The following is a 20,197-nucleotide window of genomic DNA, read 5'->3' as shown; positions in this document are numbered from 1 at the left end:
CACAAATTTCCGAATTCTTACATTTTAAGCTCCACCAAAATTACACTTAGGCCTGTAAGTGAGCTCTTTCAAAAGCCACCTTTGTCTGCAATTTTCAAGCATTGCTCGTGGCAGCAATATTAATTGGTGGTAGAATGCTTATAACCATCTATATAGTTATTTAATATTCAACCATGTTTAATCATTTTACTTGTTTTCTCTAACCGAATCACTTGTTGTGGTACACATGCTAAAAAATTTGTTAAAATATGCTACCAACAGTACTCTCAACCGCTAGATTTATTCGAGGGAAGTAAAGACAAATCAAGATTTAATCACGATCCGCCGCGCCGTCATTTGTAAAGCATTTGCAAGAAAAAAATTAAGTACCTATACCATTTCCCTTTTAAGGTGTATTGAAATAAACCACATAAAAAAAAAGGTGGGCTTCCATATTTCAGTCTTCTAAAACAATTCACTGACATCTTCCTTTTTTTTCATTGGAGAAACCCAGTCAAAACCTTCAAAATCACATAACAAATTTAAAATTTTCAAAGAGGGTAAAGCGGAAGAAATAAATCTGTCCTTTTTCAGATATTTCTTTACTACCTCCAAGAAGCTCTTTTTATTCTTGGCTTTCCTCAGAAACCGAGAAAAAGGGAAAGAAAGAAAGAAAGAAACACCACACAACTCCACTCCACACTCCTCGATCCAGCCATGGCGGCCTAGCCCCTAGGGTTCGCCCGGCCCCCACCAGGCGCCTCCTGGAGCTTCGTCCGCCCCGCTCTCAGCTCCCGCCTCGTGGTCGCGTCGCCCGATTCGGCCGCCGGTGGCCAATGGGAGGCCGCTCGGTGCTCGGAGCTGGACATGACCGTCCCCCGGCGCTGCGGTCAGCGGTTCCCTGAGCTCGGCGGCGGGTTCTCGAGCTCTTAGGGCTCGCGCTGCCGTCGCGGCGCTGCTTGGAGTGGGGGGTTCTGGGCGCGTGCTTGGTTTGGGGCGGCCGTGCAGTGTCGAATTGTGGGCGGTTCCGGTGTGTCGCTGCGGCGGTGTCGGTGGCGTGAGTGCTATCGCTGAGCTCGAGAGGCTGCGACGTGGAGCTGCTTCTTGATCTGATGAGCTCCGGGCTGGCCGCCTGCCTCGGTTTCTCCGCGCGATTGCTCCGTCGACTGCCAAAAACCCAGCTTCTTGGATCAAGCCGTGCTCATTTCGGCGCTTCTCGTAGGTTCTTGGGGGAAAGGTTGGAGCTTTGAGGTGGTGTTTGGCGGGAGTGCTCAGCTCAGGATTCGGGCGGGATGATGTCGGCGATGGCGCGTCTTTGACGCGATGGTCCGGGGTTCGGTTAGGGGTTTCTTCAACCGGAGTTGGCTGCTGCTCCGTGGGAAGGGGAACGCTAGCTGGAGGAGGCGGCAGCAGCAGCAGAGGAAGAGATAATCTGGGCGCAGGGGAAGCAGGCAGGCATTGCTGTTGGAGCATGGTGAGGTGCTGAAGAGGAGCGGCTCCTGCGGTCAGTCGTTCTCCGGTGCGACGGAGCTTGGTGTTCTTGGCGTGGGTTGTGTCGGTGGTGGGATATGAAGCTCTCCCCGTCCATGATGCCGGAAGCCTCGCCGGAATGTGACGGTATATCTCGGATCACAATTTCGGCATTGATTCAGTTGTGAACATCTCGAGTTGTATTCCTGTCTGCACTTTGGTGGAGTATGGGGTGTCGTTGGGCATTTGTGGGTTGAAGGAGCCAAAGAAATGAGCAAAATCGGCTTGCTCTTGGATGTGCATGATTACATTCATTCATCTCCATTATTGACTTACACACAAAAAAAGAAAAAGGGCTCGCATTGCTTGGTTCCAGGCATTGCTCACATGTTCTAGCATTATTGATATTCACTGAACCTCCTCTTGTCTGCAGCCAAGTACAAATAGTAGCTTCACATGAACTCTGCTTTCTGGTGGCTTGCTATTCCGCTCATGTGTGTTTGGCATTTTGCAGGGGAACAAAGGTGTCTGAACTCGGAGCTGTGGCATGCATGCGCTGGCCCCCTTGTGTCTCTACCTGTGGTTGGGAGCCGGGTCGTCTACTTTCCACAAGGCCATAGTGAGCAGGTCGGTCTCTCAGTTTGTGCATCAGTATCTTTGAATAAACTAGACATGGTCGAGTTTGTTGACATCCGTTTGTTAGATTTTGCAAACAAGGAATAAAAAGAAGCTCTTGTGCTTGTGCCTTTGTGCTTAATAGGTTCTTTTGATTGTTTACCAAACGCATTGTCCAGCATAATATGGCTGAATATTCTACGGACACATTACTTTGCCCAACTATATGCTTAAAGATATCATTATGTAAAGAATCAATTTGTTGCAAGAGTGTTATCATTTGAAGTCTTTTAAAGTATTTTTTCTGTGCGGGTTGATGAAATCATTTAAAGTAATTTTATTTTCGTGCAGGTTGCTGCTTCAACTAATAAGGAAGTTGATGCCCAAATTCCTAACTACCCAAACCTTCCTCCTCAGTTAATCTGCCAGCTTCATAATGTCACCATGCATGTGAGTTCACAATTGATAGACCATCATGTAGTTTTTGTAAGAAGCGTTATGGAATGATTTCTTGGTGCTAACGCAGGCTGATGCAGAGACTGAAGAAGTTTATGCCCAAATGACACTGCAACCATTGAGCCTGGTATTTTACCACTTAGTCGATGCTTGAAACCTGAATTCTTGTGAAAAGTTCATTAAAAAAAGTATTACAACGGCTATGCATTCATCAAGCGATTCCATGGGCAGGAAGAGCAAAAGGAGCCTTTTCTTCCAATTGAATTGGGTGCTGCTAGCAAGCAGCCAACTAATTACTTCTGCAAGACGTTGACTGCAAGCGATACGAGTACCCATGGTGGCTTCTCTGTTCCGCGCCGAGCAGCTGAGAAAGTCTTCCCTCCATTGGTTTGTAGTTTGAAGTCCTTGAGTGAAAATTTAGTTGCTTTAAGTTTCATAGCTTTATAAGAAATGATCATTTGGTGTCATTCTTAAAACTGATACATTTAACAATCTGCAGGATTTTTCGCAACAACCTCCGGTACAGGAGCTGATTGCAAGAGATCTGCATGATAACGAATGGAAATTTCGCCACATTTTTCGTGGTATGTACTCAAGCCATGGCAACTGCTTTTGATGATTATTATTGATTATTAAACAAATGAAACGAAAATGTAAGTGTCCGCATAAAAGAACAAATGAAAAATAAATGCTGTGCCTGAGCAGCTTCCACTAGCTATATATCTCAATCGTCCAAATCTTTCTGGTTTCTGCCACCAAGACTGTTACTGTGGTTTTGCTTGGATTAGTAGAGTTTAGTTGGAAAATGTTATTACGATGATATTTCTCTACCTCCTTTTGCTCTGTATTGTGAAGTAGTTGATGCATCAAATTCTATTCTTGGATATATTGGTTGGTTTGAACTCTTAATGGGGCAACGTTTTGGCCCTTGCATTTTCTGTGCAGGCCAGCCAAAAAGGCATCTGCTGACAACAGGTTGGAGTGTTTTTGTAAGCGCGAAAAGACTAGTAGCAGGGGATTCTATTATATTTATCTGGTACTTTCTAATTTGTTTTTTGACTGAACTCCATCCTTTTACTTTTGTTACAGCATTAGAGGTTGCACGTGTTACTGACAGTAAGACCTTTTCAATTTTTACCAGGAACGATAATAATCAACTTCTTTTGGGAATTCGTCATGCAAATCGTCCACAGACTGTTATGCCCTCTTCTGTGCTATCAAGCGATAGCATGCATATAGGTCTTCTTGCAGCAGCAGCTCATGCTGCAGCCACAAACAGTCGTTTCACTATTTTCTATAACCCCCGGTATATATACTATGATCACACTATAATATATTGCTCACCTTATTTCCGCACTTAATTAACATGCTCTCTTTTGTCAGGGCTAGCCCTTCGGAGTTTGTCATTCCACTGGCTAAGTATGTGAAAGCTGCTTACCACACACGTGTGTCTGTTGGAATGCGGTTTCGGATGCTTTTTGAGACGGAGGAATCAAGTGTCAGACGGTGAGTTGAAACTGTGCAAACAGCATGAAAACTACATGATCTTATGGCTTCCTCTTCTTTCAGATACATGGGTACAATCACAAGCATAAGTGATCTAGACTCAGAACGGTGGCCAAACTCACATTGGCGTTCCGTGAAGGTGATTTCTTTTATAAGCTGTCATGATTTCAAAACAACTGTCATTGTTTTATTTCATTCTTCACCTTTTTCTGCCAAATCTGTTGCAGCATGCTTCGTGGATCCATTTGAGAGAACATGTTTACATATTATTGATGGTTGCTTTAACTTTGGATTTGTGATACTTTAGGTTGGTTGGGATGAGTCTACAGCCGGTGATAAACAGCCAAGAGTTTCACTCTGGGAGATTGAGCCATTGACAACCTTTCCGATGTATCCAACTTCCTTTCCTTTAAGACTTAAGCGTCCGTGGGCTTCAGGACTGCCCTCGATGCATGGCATGTTCAATGGTAGACTGATTTTTGACTGGAACACCAGTATCATGTTGATGATTCTATTCAGGCTTTCTCTAACCAAATTCTCTTTGTATAAGCAGGTGGGAACAGTGATGATTTTGCTCGTTATTCTTCTCTCATGTGGCTTCGAGATGGAAATAGAGGGGCTCAGTCATTGAACTTCCAGGGGCTTGGAGTGTCACCATGGCTTCAACCAAGAATAGATTATCCATTGCTGGGTCTTAAGCCAGACACTTACCAGCAAATGGCTGCTGCAGCACTGGAAGAAATTAGAGCTGGGGATCATTTGAAGCAGACCTCTGCTCTCCCACCAGTGCAACAGACTCAACATTTGAATGGCGGAATCAATCCTCTTTATGGAAATCCTGTTCTACAGCAGATGCAGTATCAATCTCAGCAGTCACCCCTGCAAGCTGTTCAGCAAGTTTATAGTCAGAACACTGGTAACTCTGGGTTCCTTCAAAGTCAGCTGCAGCAGCTGCAGTTGCATAATACCCAGCAACTGCAAAAGCAGCACGAGCAGCCGCAGCAAACACAGCAAGTTCTGCAACAACAATCGCATCAGGAGATGCAACAGCAGCTCTCATCTAGTTGTCATGGTATTGCCAATGTAGCTTCTAACATGTCCGAGTCTGGATCTGCTTCTCAGTCACAATCTTCTTTTCTTCAAGGATCCTCATTCTACCAGCAGAACATCTTAGAAGGAAACAGTGGTCCTGGTTTGCATCTACACAACAGTTTCCATAACTTCTCAAGCCAAGAAGCCTCAAACCTTCTTAATTTGCCACGAAGTGGCCAATTAATGGCATCAGAGGGATGGCCTTCGAAGAGGTTGGCTGTGGAACCCCTTGTTAATCTTGAAGCTCAGTCTGTGCACCACAAACTTGAGAAAGTAAATCACCAGACTAATATATCTCACATTTCTGGCACCTTGCCACCAGTGTCAGCAAGAGACAGTTCTAGTGCCCAGGCTTGTGGTACAGATGCTCAGAGTCACCTGCTTTTTTCGTCATCATTTGCAATCCATGATGGCCTGACAACAGTCAGGAGTGGTGGTGTTGGCAGTGGAACCGATTCTATAACCATAGCTTCACTGAGATACAGTGATGTGAATTTGCTACCCGAAAACGCCATAGCAACTACCAATTTTTTGGGTGAATCAGGGACTTTCAATTCTCTTGATGATGTTTGTGGTGTGAACCCCCCACAAGGTGGAACCTTTGTGAAGGTATGTGTTTCCTATGTATGTGGTCAATTCCTTCAAATTCTTCAATGAGCATTCTTTTCACTGATTGGTGAAGTTGGTAACTGCAATAGTCTTTTACTTTATGATGGTAAAAAGTTCAATTTTTAGTGCGTTGATGGTAGCAAAACAGTCAACTACTCCCTCCATTTCTTTTTATAAGGCGCACATGCATTTCAAGGTTCGAACTTCCTAATCTTTGACCACTGGATTCATATTTGAATGCGTTTTCCTATTATCATAATTTTGTTGTCATGAGCTATGTAGTATTAGAGAAATTAATGGTAAAGTGTTGTTTGGGAGATCGCATGAAGAGAAGTGCTCCAGTGTTTCTTTCGTTAAAAAGTTTGCGAATCTCAAAGTCAAGGGCAAATCTGTATTTAAGAGAGGTAACCAAACTTTGAGTAGTTATAACAGATAAAAGTGCTAGGTATGGACCTGTTCGTTAAGCAAATCCCATGGATTTGTTGGAGTGCCATTTCTCTTCGTAACGTATGTACTCGGCCACCACTTCATGGGCGTTTGCATTGATGTCTTCTCTCATGTCCATGGTAGGATATGGAGCTAGGAACACGAGTCTCAAAACTGAGGTTAGGGGCTTGTTTGGTGGAGCTTCCTCTGATCCAATTTCTCTGGGAGCAGTGATTCTCCATGAAAAGTGATTTTGTGACTGAAAGTGATTCTTTAGTCATTTTCTAGGGTAAACTCTATCGATGAAGTGATTATATGGGGGAAGTGGATTAGGGGAAAGTGGTTTTTTCAGCTCTCAGCATCTAGTTTATTTTTAGGGAATCACTCGTACAGAATCACTCTGGGATCTAAAAACTGCAAACTGCTGTTTGACAGAGCTCCCACTGATTCCACTCTGGTAGCTAGTCTGGGAGCTCTGCTAAACAGGCCCTAGATTGAATGTCGTTGCATGGCTTCATAGAAGTGTAGTTTGTTGGCCTGACTGAGAATTGCTTTTATTTAGAGGAGACGAACATGTAGTTTGTTGGCCTGACTGAGAATTGCTCGCCTAATTGGGGCCACTCGAACAGACCCGCCGACTAGCACTTCTATCAGTTATACAGACTCGAAATCTGGTTAACTATCTCGTATACAGATTTGCCCCCTAATTAGAGCTTTAAGATTTGCAAATTTTTTAATGAAAGGAGCACCAGAGTACTTCTTCATTTTGATATGGAGGGAGAACATCTTAAGGTTCTGAGAATACTTAAGCATGAGCATTAGATACTTGAATTAGCAATCACAACCTTTTGACGACATTTGCCTGCGTAAACTGGCTAATTTTTATTTGCTCTACTAGGTTTACAAATCAGGGTCCCTTGGGAGATCGCTCGATATCACAAGATTCAGCAGCTACTATGAGTTACGTAGCGAGCTCGAGCGATTATTTGGTCTTGAAGGCCAACTGGAGGACCCTGTAAGATCAGGCTGGCAGCTTGTATTCGTCGACCGGGAAAATGATATTCTTCTTGTCGGCGATGATCCGTGGCAGTATGCACATGCAGAGCTATCTTCCTTTTGTATACACATAAATGAATTCTTTCTGAATTTTCATTCAAGCATGATCTTCGGATGCCATGTTTTTTTCAGGGAGTTTGTGAATAGCGTATGGTGCATAAAGATACTCTCGCCACAAGACGCGCAGCAGATGGTCCGTGACGGAGTCGGCCTTCTGTCTGCACCTGGAGCAGGGATGCTAACGAGCAATGTCTGCGATGACTATTCTGCAAGCCATGACATGCAGAACCTCAGTGGCAATATTGCGCCAGTAGTGCCTCTGGACTATTGAGATGAAGACCGGAATCCAGACCAAACAAGCAATTTGGCACTGAAGGATCGCTATCTGTGATGACCTGCGTTTCCTGTGATCTCTAGTCCATTTCGCCAGGAATAACTTAGTCGTTAATATAGCTAGATGATCTATTGTATCACACTAGTAATGGACATGTTGTATGATAACTACTCTAGTTATGTGATAGCCATAGCCTAAGCTCTAGATGGCAGACAAGAACTATTCAATGAATTCAGGCAGTCACGGTAGAAGTGACCTATTCCTGTAGCTATATATATATATCTGAAACTGATGATTCCATGTAGAGCCTAAGCCATTCAAACTTTCACCTTTTTCATATCTGAAACTGATGATTCCATGTAGTGCCTAAGCCATTCAATCTTTCACCTTTTTCATTTTTTAAGCCGTTGGTTGATGTTGCAGGCCAACCAAGTCAAATTTTTGTACTGTTTGTACTCTGTAGTCCGTAGGATTTGATCCGTTAGTCTGCCTAGATTCATGTCAGCTTGCATGATTTAGGGGTTTGTTATCTGCTAGACCAAATCATGATTCTATGCATGGGTAGAATCAGCCCATAGGAGACAGGGTCAATGAGCTCCCTATTAGCTCCATGTGGTGTCATGAATAATGTTGAACTCATGCAGGCTTGACTCCATTGGGCAAAAGCAGTTGAAAGGGGTGATCTTTTGTTTTTTCTTTGTTGCAGGCTTGACTAGCTTATTGAACGACTTCACCATACCATGAATTCAAAAATGTTTAGGCCATATTTGTAAGAGGGAGATCGGGCCAGACTCCAGTCTAAATTCTCCTCACATCCTTGTAAACAACCTGGAGAGAGGCTCTCTTGGTTCTGGAAATGTTCATCAGTTAAAAGAAGAGATGATCTTAACACACTCGAGCTGCTAGCTCCAGCCTAAGTTTATCGGTGAGAACATATCATGGCCTAGATCAGGCTACAGAACAATTCAGATTATACAAGGCAAGCAACAGACAGCACATTTATCAGAAATCAGGAGCACTGCCAGAGGTAATCTTGTAATAATTTCATGTACAAAGCTCATGCCATGATGCTAGTATGATGTTCTGAAACTCTCGCCCCAGAGGGTGCATTGAGACCTTCAGGCTTCCACTCAGCACTCAGCTGCAACCAGAGCAAGTCTAGCCTGCGCTCTGAAGTTGGTCACAGGAACCAGCTGCAGCACCGCCGGAACCGGCAGGGCTCACGGCCGGTCTTGCGGATTCGCTCCACCTGCCGCGCCAACCGGGCCGCCTGCCGGCTCCGCCGTGCCTCCACCCTGGCCTGCTTGACCTCCACCCTGTGGCTCAGGACGGACAACCTCTTCGCCAGGTTGTGCTTCGCCCGGGCTCTCATCTGCTCAGCCTGCGCCTGAAAGTGTTTGCACAATTCAGTCAGCCAGCCACTCTGTACGACATACTGCAACCAACAAATTGTTGCTGAATTAAACCAGAATGAGTTCAATTATCAGTCTACGAAGAGTGCAATCAACCAGGAGTGTGTGCCAAGTTCAGATGAAAGTTCAGCAAAATCTGAAACTGACCTCAGCTTGCCTCATCTTGGCTTCAAATTTGGATTTCTGGCAACTCTCCCATTCCTGTATCTTCACCTCCTTCCTCTGATATCTGCGACATTAGGCACATAATAAGATTCAGAAATATATTAACTGTATATGGGATCATCCATAAGGAGAACAATTCTTGAGGAATACCCGTGTTACAACAGGGACTAAGTGTTTACGATGAAATTCCAGCGTTCCCCCGAATTCCGACTCTCCGACTCAGATTCGGAGTGTCCCATTTGGCCCAAAAAAAAATGGGCACGCCAGGCAACACTGCATAGGAAGGGAGAAAAAAGGAAAATAATTTTTGCACACCTTGAGGCGAGTTTACACTTATGGGACTCCTCCCACGCCGCGGCGCGCGCTTCCAACTCCTTCCTTTTGATCTCGTCATCGATGGCTCCGGGGCTCTCAGCCGGCGAGGCGGCTCGGGCGAGGAGGCCCCCCTCATTGCTGGCCCACGACGCGATGTTCATCTTGCCCAGCTGCAGCCCGAGCGCGGCGATCTCCCGCCGCGTCCTGAGCCGCAGCTCCCGCTCCGACGCGGAGGACGACGAGGCCGAGGCGCCGCCCCTCGGGCTGGACGGCACGGAGCAGAGCGGGCTCAGCGACGGCGTGGCAGCGCCGGCGGGGGTGCTGCTCCGCGACTGCTCCTGGCTCGCGATCGGCGTCGTCTCCGTCCCTACGTCCCGCATCGACACCGGCTGCGCCGGCGGCAGTGCTGCGGCGCGGAGCCTCTTGTGAGGAGGATTGTTCACCGGCCCGCTCACCGACGACGGCGATGAGGACTTCGACGACAACTCGGTTAGCGCACTGGCAGCACCTCCACCGCGCGAGCTCGGGTTGTCGCAAGGGGTGCCGCCCTTCGGAGCCGCGGACTCCGGCGCGACACGGCCGCCGCCCGCGGGAGCGTGGGGCAGCGCGGCGGGCTTCTTGGAGAAAATAGGGTTGGAGTGCACGACGTGCCGCCCCGCGATCCACTTCTCCGCATCGTTCCACTTGGACGGCACCTGACGGAAGAACGGCCCGGACACCACCGCCCCCCTCACCTCCCTGTGGAACTCGAAGTTGCTGCCGCCGGCGCCGGTGCCAGGGCTGCCATTCTCGTGCCCGCTGTCGCAGCCACTCCCACCGCCGCTGTGCGCCGCCCTGCCGTGGCTCGCGTCGGAGCGCGACCGCGAAGAATCCGATCGGTCCCTGGGGTACTCTGGAGATAGAACAGCTGACGTAAAACAGACTGAACTGCACAATCCAACCGAGTGCAAAGATGCAATTTTTACCAACAGAGGAACCCACCTTCGTCGAGTTCTTGGGCCAGAAGGCTGCTCTTGGGGTGGTCAGCGCCGTCGTCGACGACGAGCCTCGACGGCGACGCCCGCGGCGACTTGCCACTAGCCTCTTCCTTCTTGCCGCCTCCATGGGACCCCAGCAGCTTCACCCTGAGCTTGGTTGGAGACATCACCCCCATCTGCATCAGAAATCACAAGAGCAGGGAATTTGATACTAGTAGGAGCATGCTAGTAAACATTTTGTTTCCAATGAGGTGAAGTTAATATCCATACTAATCACGCCATTGCACCACTAAAACTACTATTAACAATTTTATTAGTGGTCAAACAGTAGCAGTCACCGAGACATTGGAAAAAACTGATCACATAGGAATCAAGGAAAGCTGTAAATGTAATGTTTAATTGCTCTTTAATGTCTTTGTAAATTGTGGTAATGGCTGCAAAGTTTATGTCTTGCTGCTGCAAAGAACAGTCGTATTAAATTAGCTGTTAGTAGTACTTCTCAAGTTGCCATTAGGGAGTAATATGAGGAGCGAAGTGAATCTTGGGGCAGCTCCCAACTATACTACACTACTTTTAAACTGAGCAGCCATGAGGACTACTCTCAGTTCATGGCATCCAAATCCAGGGCACCACAAGTGGATATTCGAAAGTTCTTTGACCACCAAAAATGTTCATCAGAGAGAGAGAGAGAGGGAGAGAGACGTAGCGGTAGTACACACGGCATTGGCAAGCTTCAGCTACAGAGCAGAGAAAGAAAGAAGAATAACAACGACATCAGTATTCATCTCTAAGATTATGAAAGTTGCATCCATGTTCAACTGTTCACCACACAACGGGTAGTCTAGATATGAACAAGGCCATACAAAACCAAGCGCATTTACAAAGCAAACAAAATGGTCATCGGAAAATCATGCTGCATTACAACCCAATGGAAACGAAGAACAGTAGTATAACTTAACAAAGGAACTCATCAGAATTCAGAGAAACTAAATTCCAGGTGAAGGACAAGAAAAGAAAAAAAAAAGGCATAACTGCCCTGCAATGTCCAAATCACGAACCCAGCCAGACAATGCTGATAAGGCGCGGTGCATCTTTCATGCAGAATTATGACGGTGCCGATTCAGCTAAGGTGTGCATGACCCATTACCTGAAGTTTGTGTATCCTCTCATACCCCATGCCACCCCTCTCCTTCCTTCCTTCGTTCCCAGTGAGCTGAGCCTGCCTGGCTACGGCGACAGCAAGAAGAGCTAGAGCAACACGACGAGCTCAAGCACCGAGCATGCCGGGCAGAGTTTATAAACACACAGGGCTAGGATTGAAGCGTGCGGGATCGAGTGCGGACCACCGCGGGCGCGCTCCTCGGTGTGGCTCCCCTGTTTCTGCTCTGCCCTGCTCTGCTCGGGCTTTCCTTTCCTGTTCACTTCCTTTCCGGTCGGTCTACTAGCACTCTCTTCTCTGACACCGTGCTGCTTCATTTTGATCACAAAGGATCGTTCGCGCGCGTAGCTAGAAACACTTGCCTTGCGTTTTGAAAGTTTCGGAAATTTGTACAAAACTCTCCAAATCGGACAAATGTGTCAGGTGTCTGGTTTTTCCTTTTCTTTTCAAACAACCAATATAAGCCATTCAATCTCAATCGACAATCCACATTATTTCTTTTACCTTATATCCCGGATGTATTGTTCTTCTTACTACTTTGTCCTAGCTACTCCATCCCTGCCGCTCTAATCAATTTATTTTCAGACGTTTGAAAATTAGAAGGTGTGAACAAATTATGGTTAAAACGGTGCAATACTTGCCTCGCACTGTTATAAGTATCTTTTACACTGTTGGTGCTGCTTGTCCTTTCTTTCTTGTTTTGCTGCACCAACACGCATTGCATCGTTCCCGAGAGAACTCAAGGGGAGCTTCAGCTTCAGTTTCAGCCTCAGCTCACCGCCCCCACGGAACCACGTTCAAAACCGGCAAATTTCTGCGCTGCTTTGCCATATGTCTGTCCCTCCTCGTATTTTAAACTTTTACTACTGCCAGTGTAAATTCCACAGTGGCCTATCGCCAGATGTTACGTGTGGTCAATCGCTGCTGTACGTGACGGAATGCAGGGTTTTTTTTGTCACTGCTCGATCTGCTGCTGCTGCATCGCCATTGATTCCGACAGGTCTAGTTCACCGCAGCACTATTTTAACATCACAGCTGGAAATGTCGAACATGCTGATGCCAGTAAGAACAAATTTGTTTACTCTGTTTTTGTTGAGAAAGGCATCTGAGAACGTGGATTTCCCGTGAGAATTGTTGGTGTGGATTTCTTTAACAGTTCATGAGTTTTCCAACTTATTCCTGTGATATGGTGAGCAAAGACCTGTGCTCATATGTAACTCAACTTTTTCAGTCCATGAGTATTGTTCACTGTTCTTTCCAATAATTCTTTCTTCGGTCCATGAGTATTGTTTAGGGTCATTTGCATATTTGCCCCAACTTTGGTTCCTAAATGCTTGTTTGCCCCATTTTTTTTACTTTGCACCATTGTCCCTACTTTTTTAAAATTAGTAGCGACGGGTCTAATACCGATCTGACAAGTCCGAGTCTGTAGGTGACAAGGAGAGCGAATGAATCGGGGACGAACCAATCCAATGGACAGTGAAGGTCGAGTCCGCACCCGAACCGCCCCTCATGCACCGCACCTTTTGCCTCCACGCCCGCAAGCAACGCCGCCAGGGAACCGATTTCGGAGCCCAATCAATTTAGGGTTAGAAGTGAGTAACCAAAATGAGGATTTAGTGCTCAAAGGTATGCAACATAAGCCACGAGGGGCATTTCGATCTTTTCTCCAACTCACTCTAATCTCCATCATATTATTTTATTTTATTGTAAAATGGGTATATGGAGCAGGATCACACGCGGCACAAAAGAGGGGCAGACCACACATTTAGTATCTCAAAGTAAGGGCAATGATTTAGAAAGAAAAAAAAATGAAGGCAAATCGCATGCGCATATTAAACTTCAAAATATGGGCATGGAGCAATTGCTTTCTCCTTTCCAATATATTTTTTCAGTCCATGAATATTGTTTACTGTCTCCTTTCAAATATTTTGTTTCAGTCCATGGGTATTATTTACCGTCTTCTTTCCATTTTTTTCAGTCCATGGGTATTGTTTACACAAATCCTTGACTTTGAGTTTGAAGGACACAGGCAGGATTTCCCATCGAAGTCCAAATTGCAAGAAGAACATCAGAAATTTTTAAACATTTTTCCTTTCAAAACCTTCTCTCCTCCCCACCCTATCCAACACTAGACCCCATGCATCCATGCACGCACCCAAGAAAAAGCCACAAGGAAAGGAGAGGGAGAGAAGACTCCAAAGCCCAAAACCCAACAACAGGAGAAGCACCCTAACACACAATGAAGCCACAACCCTGCTTTGTTAATTCATTCTTCTCCTCCTTACAGGACAGAAGCCACACACAGCTGCCCCTTGAACCTCACTTTTATTCTAGGGTTTGGCAAAGTTATCAACTCATGTCCTCATACCCTCTGCAAGAGTCCACCAAACCCATTTCTGTTTTCTGGCCATTTTTCTAGGTCACACACCACTGTGGTTTCTTGTCTTGATGCTTCTAGTTAGTTTCACCACCATGTAGTTTAGCCTCACAATTGTCTTTTTAGGTTTTTGAGGTCACATAGTCCAATGCTTGATGTCACCCTTATGCAAATCTTCATGTAATTTAAATGTTTGTCTAACACAACAGCTCAAGGATGACTGTTAAGCTTGAATCGTGCATGCTCTCAACTTGGAGTTGTTGATTTGCCAAGGGAATTCCAATTTGTCCTGTCTTTGTGGGTGCTAAATTTTGGCGCCAACTGCGCATTTCAAACGACAAGGCACTACTCGAGTAAAGTATCACTCCTCTATATGGCAGTTGATTCTTCTGCTATGGCACCTCAGAGGCATAGATATCACTAGCTACTCCTATATCTTAGGATACTATTGCTATACTTTTAAGAATGCTGTAATCATTTCAGAGCTGCCATGCCCTAATAGTATCTGAGGTGTGTCCTTTTATGCTAACATAGAAAGGCATCAATGGGGAATGCATCATCTGTGCACTGCCACCAGATGAAAGAAGGCTACTGGCTAGGGTTCTTGGCTTGCTTGCAATCCAAGAGAAAGATCTGCAAAAGTGCAGCGCTAGTAGTACCTCTCATTGTACATGTTGGAAACCCCACTCAATCTAGCTGCAGTGCAGCAGCAGCAGGTGAACTCCCACAGGCTGTTCCTCACTGAACTGTGGCAGTTATTGTGGTGTGTGAGGTGGTACAAGGCAGCAACAGGATCAAATTGCCATTTTTTTTCTTTGATTGTTGCAAACAGTTCTGCCAGGTTTGAATGGATTCTTTCGGTGGTTGAAGATAGTAGTAGAAAAAAGTTTGCGTCCATACGACGATATGCACGCAGGCAAAAGCTGTGCATGTAGTAGCAGTAGTCTGCAGTTCTGCAGTAGGAAGTTGGAGCTGATAAATGACAACCTGGTTGCTTGTGCTAATTCAGAGCCATTCTCAGGTCAACAGATGTTGACAGCAACTATCAGTCATTGTATGGAAAACGTGTTCTTTTTGTGTGTGTGCCAAAACCAAAGTAGGATTCTGACAGAAAGACACTCACGGACCTGAATATGGGACACCAGTCTTTCTCCTTTCATGTTTGACATCTTGAGCTGATCTCTGCCTCTCCTGCTTCACAAAGCATATACAGCAGTCCATGTTTTACTATCAGCAATCCAGCACTATGCCCGCCCTTGAACTACTCCCCAAAAGGCCAAAACAATGAACATATCTGCATTGTGACTTTGTGAAACACAGGAAGATGCATCCCAGAAAGAAAGGCAGTTCTTCCAAGAACCAGGCATGGCTACAGTGCATGCAACATGTCAAGACATCTCTTGGAAGTGACTGGTCTAGGTTTTTGGATGATAGGTTAGGCCCTGCAAGGTCACTGCAGTGGCACATCTTCTCCTGCTCTGGTGATCTGGTCTGGTCTGGGAGGATCTTGACCACCACTCATGAGATGAGTACAGCAGCAGCAGCGCAATCAATCAGCTCCATGCTTTGATTGCATTTGAATATTGTACTTCCTTCTTTTCGTAATACTTGTTTTGTCACTTTTGATTAAAAGAGTTTTTCTAAAATACGTAGCATTTTAAGTACCTCAATGCATTTTTTATCACTCTTTCCTATTTTGGCCTCTTTTCTATTTTACTCCTATCAATTCATACTTTACCTCATTATTCGCGTATCAATACTAATCATAAAAAAAGTATTTTGGTTATAAAATATTTTGCCAAAAATTACCTAAATCTCCGTGATTGGTTAATAGTGCCAAGTATTAGAAACAGGGGAAGTACTTGAATGGATCGATCAAATTCAAAAGGGGCCAGGGTCTCCATTGAACATATCTATCATCATCATGGGTGTAGCTCCAAGGTTGCTGTGGTCATCATGGCAGACACAGCCACTCTCATGACAGCAGCGGCAGGAGCACTGCTTCTCTCACTCTACTGCTGCTCTGGCCTTTGACCCTTGTATGGTATGGGCCACTCGTGCCCTGCCCTGGCATGGCCCAGCATTAGCCAGTACTAGCCATGGCCCAGCTCACCATGAGCAGGCGAGCAACTTGATGGCCTGCCCATTCACTTTGCCTGCATCATGTTTATTACCTTTTGCATCTTATTTGAAACATGAAAATACGATCTGAACCAACAGCAACTAGTGTAGACAGATTACCAACTGAAGGGCACATAACGTTTGCTAATTTCCTATCATCGTACGCAAAGCGCGGGCAAAAAACTAGTAGAAGTAAATGATAATATGTAGTAGTACGGTATGTCGCATCGGCATTCAGCAGTGGCAAAATTGATACATCAGCGAGCCCAACACAAAATTTAGACGATTTAGCAGCACATTCATCATAACAAAACTACAACAGTCTGGTGCATCGCATCCATGGCCTCACTTCTTTCTTTCAGCATGACTGATCAGGTAATGGTCACAAAAATGGTGAACTACCAGCTTGGAGAAGCAAAGCTGGTCACTCATCATCTGAATTGTTGAACTTGATCGAGTGGGTTTGTAAATCAATTTGCCCACCCCTGTAGGTTCCACGCTTCTTCTTGGTCTTCTCATGCCTGAAACCCCTGCAGCAGGGAAAATCGAACCAACATGGTGTTAAGCTACCTAGGATAGCGAAATCAGAAAGGAACATATTTACCACTATATATATAGTTATTCAGTAGGGTGGAGGGGGGGGGGTCCTCCCCTACACTGTTCTTAAAAAAAATCAAAAGGGGACTGGAAGAAGCACCAACCTTCCTCTGACTTGGCCAAGGACCTCTTGTGCCTTTGCACCGTAACCAGATTCTGCACCACTCTATAAGAGAAGATAGCACAGATAGGACATAAAAGGTTAGTAGAGAAGTGTTAAAATCTATGAGCATATGAATACATGATAAATAAAAAGCAGTAAAGCACCTTAGCCCAATATGAGTTATCCTGAAGTCTTTCATCAGCAAATTTGACATCCTCCATCTTCACCCGTTGAAATGCATTCACAGTTTTAGGCTGCAGTGAAACATGGAAGAATTAATCTTAATCATAATGTCAAGTTCTCAACATTTGTCAAATAGATGAAATTTTGTCATTATCAGCATCCTAAGCATAAGACAAATGATGGTAATGTTGGTTGAACTACCTATATAATCTCCATATCCAAGGTATTGAAATTATCAAACTAGATCAATGTCAGCTTATCTAGAGAGTCTCAGTTATGACTGCTTACATTAGCCTTTGTGTCTGTTATGAATTTCTAAGCATCACATGGTCAAGTTGCACTATTGGATATAGCATCAACCAGCCAACTAGTTTCAAGCAGATTTTGACTTGGAATAAATGATGGAAAAGCAAGAGGTTGAACAAAATTACAAGTAAATGAAGCTATCATGTACGAAAGAACTCCCGATGAATTCTGGCAAACAACTACGATGATGAACAAATGTAAATGAAATAAGGTGTAAAACTAAGAAACCATATGAAGTGATGATGGAGTAAACAGAAAATGACGTACTTCAGATGATTGTTTCTGCCTTTTACTCGGATTTGATATGGTGCTGTTCTCCTTTGAATTATCCTCAAAACCATTGCTGAGAGTCTGGTTGTCTGTACCATTTTCTTTCGCAAGGGGGTTGCTTCCTTCTACTTCTTCTAGTTTCCGTTTCTTGCCAACAACTGCATTCTCACTTGAAGGCCTTCCATCTTCACTTTCTTCGATCTCCATTCCACTCTTGTTCTCGTCATCTGGTTTTGGAACTGAACCTTTCCCCTCATCTTCTTTGCCTTCTACCTGAACATTTTCTTCAGAATCAGACTTCTTTCGCTTCTTTTTAGTCTTTTTCTCATTATAATCTTTCACTGTTTCTACCGCATCACTCTTTCCCTTGTCACCATCCGCCCCAGCAGGTGCAGCTCCTGCATCAATCTTCTTCAATGTCTCAGAAGCTGATTTCCCTTTCTTCTTTTTCTTTGCTTTATCCAGAGCACCATCGGCATCATGATTCTGACTCTTCTGTTCTTCCTGTCTCGAGGTATTGCCATCCTCTTTAAGTTTATCTGCTGCTTCAAACTTTTTATTAATCGCAAATTCCACCTTTTCCAGACTAGCTTCAACATCATCATCCTTTTCCTGCTTTTTGCTTTTCTTTTTCTTGCCATCAAACTTCTGACCATCCCTCTTCACTGTTCCATTTGCTTCATCACAACCAGCATTACCCGCTAAAGAGTCACCCTTCTTCTTCTGTCTCTTCTCTTTGGTCTCACCACCCGTATTTTCATTGGGCTTTTCCTGGGCAGAAGGCTCACTCGCCTTGCTCTCGGATTCACAAGCTTCAGCACCACCTTTCTTCTTCTTATTTTTCTTCCCCCTAATTTTGTCTTCTTGGAGAGAAGAAGGCGCACTCGCATTTGTGTCAGCTTCATTCAATACTGTGTCACCATCCTTCTTCTTTTTGTTGCCAGCATCTTGCAGCGCACCGTCAGTTGCTTTATCTGCAACAGCAAATTCAGGTCAGCACCAATAAAAAATACGCAAAAAGCTTATGCCAAATGACAGAAATTCACAAATAACAAAGGTGCTACCTTGCTCATCGCTTCCCACGATGACGGCTACTGGAGCAGAATTGCTGTATACAACAATCGATCCATCAATCATATACCATGGTACACAGCTCACCATCTACTAATGACCAATTGAAGCAATGTAACAAGACTAGTATTCTGCCACTGTTCAAGTACCTCGATTCCAGGAATTTGGCGACCAGACCTTCCAGGCTCACCGGCGACGACCTCCAAGCACCCGCCTGGAACCAGCAATTCCCCAATTCGGCGCATTAACAACAGCGCATCGAAATGGCGACACGGCGCACGCATGCATAAAGGGGAGAGAGATTAGCGGTCACACTTAATACCTCGAGGTTGGCCTCGGATTGGAGGGCGGCGAGCGTGCGCGGGAATCCCCCGGACTCGAGGAAGGCGGCGACGGAGGCGACCACCGCGGCCCTCGCGTCGGGGGCGGCGGCGGAGCCCTTGGCCGCCTTGCTCTTGCCCTTCTTCTCCTTCCTGGGCACCTCCTTGGCCATGGCGGCGGCGGCGGTAGGGTGGGAGGAGGCGAGTGCAACCTGGCGCGGGACGAAGAGCATCAGGCGGCGGAGGCTAGGGTTTGGGCCACGGGGTTTATACGCGGAGGGACGGGGCGTGCTGGCGAGCAGGGGGGGGGGGGGGGGGATGGCCCGGTAGGCCTATCTGACATGTGGGCGCGAGTGTTGGTGGGACCCGGTATTCAGTGAGTAAGTGTTTCTTTTCCTGTTATCGATCAGCAATTTTCATGTTTTGTGACTGCTATTTTCTTGTCGCTAGAAAATACTGAATTCAAAACAATTGTCTTGGGTCAGCGCATAAATATTTTCCGGTTTAAGTAAGTGTTCTTTTACGAGCAATTGGCTAGACCTTCGGGAGGAATTGTTTGGCATTATTTAAAGGGCAAATCGTCACCGTGTGAGGGTTTATTGTTAGATATCACCATGCATACGAGTTGTTAGGCTGAACACAACGGAATTTTTTGAACGAAAATCCTGTCGTGAAGAGATTTTCGTTTCCTTCAGCATTTCAACGGTTTCACTTCACGGTTTCCTTCACGACAGGATTCTCAGGGTCATTCCTTTTATGATAAGATTCTCTCTCATTTCCCTTCGCGATTCCTTTTGAAATGAAGTTGTTGGAGATGAGAGAAAATAAAAGAAATATGAACGAGAAAGAGAATCGAGAAGGAAACAAAATAAAGAGAATATTATTAAGGATGGCCTTATGAAACACGTCCCTTATTTCCTCCCCCGTACATAACTATCTAACCACACTCTGAATACAGAAAACAGAAAAACAAAATGCATACAGGTTACACCACATAAAAACTTGCGAGGAAAAAAATGGGGCGGCCGCACCAACACCGTGCCTTGAAAAAGGATGAGGGAGCACCAATGAGCAGGACAGCCCAGTGAGGAAATAACACTGCAATGTCGGCCATCTCCAGAGCGCCATCGTTTTGGGCATTTCGGCGATCCAACTGCACCACCATGTCGGCCTCCAGAGGTAGCAACATCTATCTTCGGTGGTCTTCAGCGTTCCTTCCACCACTTCATCGACCACTACATCCATGACTCTGAGATTTCAACGCCCACAACAGGT

At 45.4% G+C, this 20,197-nt stretch overlaps 3 protein-coding genes across 3 annotated transcripts; 1 reads left to right on the top strand and 2 right to left on the bottom strand.

Annotated features, from left to right (window-relative positions):
- Positions 1-627: 627 nt before the first annotated feature.
- On the top strand, positions 628-7,849 carry LOC133904727 (auxin response factor 25-like). Its single transcript, XM_062346233.1, has 14 exons — positions 628-1,596; positions 1,964-2,076; positions 2,416-2,514; positions 2,591-2,647; positions 2,752-2,907; positions 3,020-3,104; positions 3,466-3,556; positions 3,662-3,826; positions 3,904-4,026; positions 4,090-4,165; positions 4,334-4,493; positions 4,580-5,727; positions 7,052-7,242; positions 7,342-7,849. Exons 1-14 carry the CDS (start codon positions 1,548-1,550, stop codon positions 7,538-7,540), a joined length of 2,712 nt encoding a protein of 903 aa, XP_062202217.1. The 5' UTR covers positions 628-1,547; the 3' UTR covers positions 7,541-7,849.
- Positions 7,850-8,541: 692 nt separating this feature from the next.
- LOC133905094 (remorin 4.1-like) lies at positions 8,542-10,588 on the bottom strand. Its single transcript, XM_062346803.1, has 4 exons — positions 10,417-10,588; positions 9,436-10,327; positions 9,103-9,184; positions 8,542-8,930 (listed from the first exon to the last, which is right to left on the bottom strand). Exons 1-4 carry the CDS (start codon positions 10,586-10,588, stop codon positions 8,724-8,726), a joined length of 1,353 nt encoding a protein of 450 aa, XP_062202787.1. The 3' UTR covers positions 8,542-8,723.
- Positions 10,589-16,256: 5,668 nt separating this feature from the next.
- LOC133905086 (suppressor protein SRP40-like) lies at positions 16,257-19,212 on the bottom strand. The gene is made up of 7 exons (XM_062346792.1): positions 18,925-19,212; positions 18,752-18,816; positions 18,596-18,639; positions 17,529-18,505; positions 16,937-17,026; positions 16,774-16,835; positions 16,257-16,602 (listed from the first exon to the last, which is right to left on the bottom strand). The coding sequence occupies exons 1-7, from the start codon at positions 19,153-19,155 to the stop codon at positions 16,497-16,499; spliced, it is 1,575 nt and encodes a 524-aa protein (XP_062202776.1). The 5' UTR covers positions 19,156-19,212; the 3' UTR covers positions 16,257-16,496.
- Positions 19,213-20,197: the final 985 nt, after the last annotated feature.

Source organism: Phragmites australis, chromosome 22, assembly GCF_958298935.1.
Source record: "Phragmites australis chromosome 22, lpPhrAust1.1, whole genome shotgun sequence".
Taxonomy (NCBI): domain Eukaryota; kingdom Viridiplantae; phylum Streptophyta; class Magnoliopsida; order Poales; family Poaceae; genus Phragmites; species Phragmites australis.
The sequence above is the reverse complement of the archived record's forward strand: the minus strand, read 5'-3'. Positions and strand labels throughout refer to the sequence as shown.

Excerpts from the sequence above, each read along its gene's own strand:
- LOC133904727 (XM_062346233.1), top strand. The coding sequence starts at position 1,548 with ATGAAGCTCTCCCCGTCCATGATGCCGGAAGCCTCGCCGGAATGTGAC. Across the intron at positions 4,494-4,579 it reads GATGCATGGCATGTTCAATG|GTGGGAACAGTGATGATTTT; the intron begins GTAGACTGATTT and ends TTGTATAAGCAG. Across the intron at positions 7,243-7,341 it reads GTCGGCGATGATCCGTGGCA|GGAGTTTGTGAATAGCGTAT; the intron begins GTATGCACATGC and ends TGTTTTTTTCAG.
- LOC133905094 (XM_062346803.1), bottom strand. The coding sequence starts at position 10,588 with ATGGGGGTGATGTCTCCAACCAAGCTCAGGGTGAAGCTGCTGGGGTCC. Across the intron at positions 10,328-10,416 it reads GGCCCAAGAACTCGACGAAG|AGTACCCCAGGGACCGATCG; the intron begins GTGGGTTCCTCT and ends TTCTATCTCCAG. Across the intron at positions 8,931-9,102 it reads CCAAGATGAGGCAAGCTGAG|GCGCAGGCTGAGCAGATGAG; the intron begins GTCAGTTTCAGA and ends AAACACTTTCAG.
- LOC133905086 (XM_062346792.1), bottom strand. The coding sequence starts at position 19,155 with ATGCTCTTCGTCCCGCGCCAGGTTGCACTCGCCTCCTCCCACCCTACC. Across the intron at positions 18,817-18,924 it reads AATCCGAGGCCAACCTCGAG|GCGGGTGCTTGGAGGTCGTC; the intron begins GTATTAAGTGTG and ends TGCTGGTTCCAG. Across the intron at positions 16,603-16,773 it reads CTTGGCCAAGTCAGAGGAAG|GGGTTTCAGGCATGAGAAGA; the intron begins GTTGGTGCTTCT and ends TCCCTGCTGCAG.